This window comes from Vigna unguiculata, chromosome 8 (assembly GCF_037176805.1).
Source record: "Vigna unguiculata cultivar grain cowpea cultivar isolate G323 ecotype 2 chromosome 8, ASM3717680v1, whole genome shotgun sequence".
Classification (NCBI taxonomy): Eukaryota; Viridiplantae; Streptophyta; class Magnoliopsida; order Fabales; family Fabaceae; genus Vigna; species Vigna unguiculata.
The window spans coordinates 5,053,962-5,059,961 of record NC_140799.1 but is presented as its reverse complement, the minus strand read 5'-3'; the positions used below and the strand labels follow the sequence as shown (position 1 = coordinate 5,059,961).

Sequence of the window (6,000 nt, the reverse complement as noted above, 5' to 3'; positions counted from 1 at the left end):
ATTGAAAACTTTTGTCTCATCTTTCATCTATATTATACTGTATTTCAAACCGTAGCACGCGTTTCTATAAATTAAATATTTTAGTTTGAAAAAATATATATACCTAAATAAAATTATTAATTCTAAAATGTTTGGTAATATTTTAAGTAATGAATACGATCGATGCGTAATTTGTTTGATTTGAATAGGTCTTTCCAAAATTCGCGGGGTGGGGGACACATTTTTGCAAGCGATGTTACGATCGGTTTCTCTAGTCAAGTCGTTGCAATGCTAATTAGTTATACTTTCTTGTTTAACACAAAATTTCATTATATTATCAAAGGACAAACTCTAATATCGTCAGATACTTCTACTATATCATAACAAATTATTTCAGTTTAATATTAAACTTGTAAATATGGCATTACAGTAAAGATTTTATAAAAAAATATCTTTTATAAGAATTTTATCCACTGAAAGCATAATTATTTCAGATTAAAAATAATTATTATTTATTTTAAAAATGAATATTTTCATTACGCTTTTATTTTTAAAGATATCTATTAAAATTATGAAAGATATATAATTACTCTAAATCCGATAATTAATGGGAAAACTGCCCAAATTACTATAAATAGATTCTCTCGATTATGCATTCCAGCCATTCACCCCTTGATTTCTCTTGCAATCATGAATACATCTCCTCAATATGCAATCATTTTTGTATGGTTGCTATGTGGAATCATGTTCAACACTAGCTTTTGCAGCTTCAATAATCGTTGCAGCCAACAAGACATGCATGCTCTCTTAAACTTCAAGCAAGGAGTGAGAGATCCCTCAGGTGTCCTTTCTTCATGGTCCATTGAACTAGATTGTTGTGAATGGAAAGGAGTCATCTGTAACAACATCACAAGTAGAGTCACTGGAATTACTCTCCCATGTTCTACAACTCTCCAAAGTTACGTAGACAAAGAAGATAAATCACATTGCCTTACAGGTTCCATTCACCTCTCCTTGTTGTTAGTTGAGTTCCAATTATTAGATTACTTGGATTTAGGAAACAATGACTTCTTAGAATTACAATTTGATTATCTGCATAATCATAATTGTCACAATCTATCTATACCTACTTCTCATAGTCAATGTGTCAACTCTTCAACTCTTCGTCATCTTGATCTATCATATAACTGGAATCTTGTCATCAATACCATTCAGTGGCTTCCCTACATCTCCTCTTTGGAATATCTCAACCTCAATGGTATTGATCTTAGCAAGGAAACCAATTGGCTTCAATTAGTGACCATGCTTCCTTCACTTTCATTCCTTAATATGCATGATTGCGAACTTAAAGACTTGAGTTTGTCTCTTCAATATGCTAATTTTACCAAACTAGAATTTCTTAGTCTTTCTAGAAATGAATTTAACTCAGAGTTACCTAAGTGGTTATTCAATCTTAGTTCTGATATTTATCATTTATACCTTAGCTCAAGTTCTTTAAAAGGACATCTGCCTAAGACTTTGTTAAATCTTCTTGAACTGAAAGACTTGGGTTTGTATGACAATAACTTTGATGGACCCATTCCAGATTGGTTAGGTGAATTCGATCATTTAGAAACTCTAGGTCTTGGAGATAACATGTTTTCTGGATCAATTCCCACAAATTTGGGAAATCTATCATCCTTAATTAACTTGGATGTTTCAGAAAATCCATTGACAGGAGTTGTGTCAGAGAGAAATTTAGCCAAATTGTCAAAATTAAAGGGTCTGGAAATATACTCATATTCCACGTTAATCTTTGATTTTGATCCCCACTGGATTCCACCTTTTCAACTTGAAGAACTATTTCTTAGATTTTCGAATCCCAACCTTCCTGGGTGGTTGTATACACAACGATCTATTCGATTTTTAACTATTTGGGACTCATCATTTGAGGCTTCGAACAAATTTTGGAATTTTATATCAAGAATTAGTCAAGTCGATTTACAAGGCAATTTGATTGATGGGAACATGTCAAATGTGTTGTTGAACTCTACAATCATTAATCTATCATGGAATGGTTTGAAAGGTTGCTTGCCTCAATTATCACCAAACGTGGCCTTTTTGTCGTTATCAAATAATTCATTATCAGGAGAAATGTCTCCCCTCTTATGTGGTCATAATGTGTCGAATGGGAAAAACAATTTGTTGTTCTTGGACATATCATTGAATAATCTATCTGGAGGGCTTACCAATTGTTGGAAGAATTGGAAATCTTTGGTTGCTATTCACTTGGGAAGCAATAATCTCTCAGGCAAAATACCTCCATCAATGGGCTTGTTATCTAATCTCACCTCACTCCATTTGCATGAAAACAAACTACATGGAGAGATTCCTCTCTCATTAAAAAATTGTCACTCCTTATTGGTCTTCAATGTTCGTAATAATGACTTGTCAGGAAACATACCAGATTGGATATCTAAGGGTGTGATGGCTCTCCAATTAAGGTCCAATCATTTTGGTGGTAAAATCCCACCACAAATTTGCCAAATGTCTTCCCTCCTTATATTGGATATTGCATATAACGCAATTTACGATCATATACCTAGTTGTCTCGGTAACATCAAAACCCTAGTTTTTAATAATGCTTCACTTAACAAACTTCGTTTCTACTTTCCTTCATTTGATGGTGATAGGTACTTATTCAATGATGACAATCTTGAATTGGTTACTAAAGGTCAAGTATTAGAATATGATAAAAACTTACATTTCATGACCTTAATTGATATGTCAAGTAACAATTTGTCTGGAGCAATACCTCCTCAAATGTTTAGTCTCGTTGGATTATCCTCCTTGAACTTATCCAACAATAAATTAGTTGGAAAAATACCATATGAGATAGGAAACATGAAAAACTTAGAGTCCCTTGATTTTTCATCAAATCAACTTGAGAGTGAAATTCCTCAGAGCTTGTCCAATTTGTCCTTTTTGGGTTACTTGAACCTATCATTCAACAATCTAACAGGAAAAATACCATCAGGCACACAACTTCAAGGCTTCTCTGTACTTAGTTACATTGGCAATCGTGATCTTTGTGGATCCCCACTTACCAAAATGTGCTTTCAGGATGATAAACATAAAGACAAAGAGCTTGTAGATGAAGATGGAAATCAATCTAAATTTTGGGCATGGTTTTACATTGGATTAGAATCTGGATTTGTGACAGGCTTTTTGGGAGTTTGTTGTGCTATTTTCTTGAACAGAAACATGAGGCATGTTTGCTTCAAGCTTATTTGTAACTTGAGAGATCAACTTTATGTCATGGTGAACGTCAACATGAATCCATTCCATTAAAGTCAAAGAAGTTGCAAAATAATATTGGTTAGTAAAATCTTTATTTTAGAAATATTATTTTAATTTATGTTTATATAGTTTATTGTTAGTCATTATTAAAATATACTCCTGTTCTTCATTTATTTTTGAATTATTAATTATTTTTTTATATTGTTTGAATTGCAATATTATTTATACATGACTTAATTATTTTGCACTTATTTTTTGATGAACTATAAATCCTTCATCCCTATAACCTTCTATCAAAGCATTAAAGAGTTTATTCTCTTCTTCAAAAGCATGACCTAATGACAATGATTAAAAATATAGGTTTAGAGGCGCGCATATTTCTGTAAGTATGATATGATTTTAAATTATATAACAAAAGTATTTCTCGCTTCATAGCCATAACATGTCTATAAACATAATGTAATATTTTAATTTTGACAATGTTTTCTTTTTTAAGTAGATCCTACAAACTCTTGCAAATCTATGGGAAGAGTAATTCAGAAATATAAATTTAAGGATATCTTATGATGTATTAAAATTTATGAAGTAGAAAAAGTATATATGATAATGAAATCCTTAAAGTTTTTCCTCTAATTCATTTATTCTTATAAGAATTCTTTTATTATCTTATATCTATAGGTATTTCTCATTCTAATGCAAGTGGAAAAGAAGAGAAAATAAAGGTGCAGTTCTTATGGCAAAATTACAAGCAATGTCAACAATGATGATCTTAATATCTAGATATTTTTATTATTAATAGTTGGAGTATTTAGTTTTTGCTTTTTAAGCTGTATAGTGATGGTTTTCTGTTTTATCTTTTGTTTTTCATTTGTTATGTCTCTATCATTTGTGTGAGATGAGTATATCTATCTATTTTATAGCAAAAGTGGATCATTCCATATTAACTTGGCTTAATAATCAAAGTACTAAACCTAATTTACGGTATTTAAACAAATTAATAATGGTGCATTATGACGACAAAGTTATTTCAACAATTTGTTTTTTATTAATTGATTTTTTTTTTCAGTGTGGTAAAGGAGTTTTTTTAGCATTTTTTTAAATGTTACTTGTCATCATATTAATATATTAATATTGTTAGAGTTAACTACAATACTTTTTGTATCTTAAAACATGATATTTTTGTTACAACTGTATGTTTAAAAGATGTTACACAATTCTCATTTTTTAGTTTGAAAAGGTAGAAAAAAATTTACCACCCTCATCATAGACACCAAAATTTTCCATCCAAAATATTTATGGGACTCAAGTAGAACATTCATAATTAGTTCAGTTTTTTGGAGTAATTATCTAAAATTGTTGACATGTCACCATGGTCATAAAAAGATGTAATGAAATAATTTAAGAAGTGAAATCATGCCACTTGTTATTAATAGTCAAATTGATTGGACAAATAAAGTGACATTGTGTCGCTTAGGTTATTTCAATCAGATGTCTGAACAATTTTGAGAATTTAAGTTCCACCACTTATAACTAAAGTCAAATTAAAAACATGAACAAAGTGATTTAAGAGTAAAAATCATGTCACTTATTTTGTTTGAAGGTTGGATGTCAAAATAATTTAAGAATAAAAATGGCACCACATGTTAGAATTGTTGGCTTTCTTGATTGAATTTGTGGATAAACAATTAGAGAAAAAAAGAATGAGAAGGAAAAAAAAAAAAAGAAATTAACACTGTACAAAAGTTAAAATTGAACCGTCAAAATGCATTTTTTTAGAGAAGTTAATATGAAAAATCTTCTACAAGTTAGTAAATGCTCAGGTTAACTTTTGTTTATTGCACCGTAATATACCAACACAATTATAAATAATTAAGGAAAAAAATTAAATCAAATAATTATAAATATATGAACAAAAATATCAAACCTAGAGGGACAATCATAAAAGATTTTTTGCTTTAGCAGTTGATCTTTTTAACAACATGTTATGTCTAACAATTGAACTATGATAAAGGGAATGTGTTAGGATACTTTTATATAACAAAGAATGTTCGTAACATTGAGGTTCTTGCAATCTATTACTTCTTTGAGATGGGGAGGAGGAGGGTGATACTAGGAGCAAAACCACACAGCAAGGTTTTCCCTCAAGGAAATCACAAGTAGTTGCCATGACGCCTATGAAGAAAATAAATTCATTGTTATGCGTTAAAATGATAGATTATATTCACTAGTTAACAAAGTACACTTACCCAATTATATAAGGGATAAAATAAAATTATTTTCCCTGTTGAAAGCATTTGGTCATGTATGCTTGGATGTCATCAAACTTATTGCCTTCATGAGTGAGTTGAGGGTCTATGAACCCATATACATCATTCAACCTTGTATTGTCAATGACACCACACATATACCTAAACACAAAATTGATTTGATATAAGTAATTAGATAAATAAATCAAATAACAGTAATAACTAAAAGATTTACATCATCCATAATTGAATAATGGTAATATTCAATTCTTCTTTGTGGGATGTCAAGGTCTCTCCCAAAAATATCACTTCTATGACATCTTGTTTATGCAAGTATATTGGGATGTCAAGGTCTCTCCCAAAAGTATTAGAATCTCAACGAACCTACATCGACTTATCAGTTATGATTTTAGCAAGCTGATTTAGTGCACCAAGAGGATTGTTCAAAGAGAGAGGAATCTTCTTCAGTTGAGGGCTTTCCTATCAATGCAACTGA

General features: G+C 30.5%; 1 protein-coding gene across 1 annotated transcript; it reads left to right on the top strand.

The window, feature by feature from the left end:
* Positions 1-656: 656 nt before the first annotated feature.
* On the top strand, positions 657-4,183 carry LOC114195480 (receptor-like protein EIX2). Its single transcript, XM_028085966.2, has 2 exons — positions 657-3,336; positions 3,937-4,183. Exon 1 carries the CDS (start codon positions 670-672, stop codon positions 3,307-3,309), a length of 2,640 nt encoding a protein of 879 aa, XP_027941767.2. The 5' UTR covers positions 657-669; the 3' UTR covers positions 3,310-3,336; positions 3,937-4,183.
* Positions 4,184-6,000: the final 1,817 nt, after the last annotated feature.

Bases quoted from the DNA above. Each gene is read 5' to 3' on its own strand.
- LOC114195480 (XM_028085966.2), top strand. From the start codon at position 670: ATGAATACATCTCCTCAATATGCAATCATTTTTGTATGGTTGCTATGT.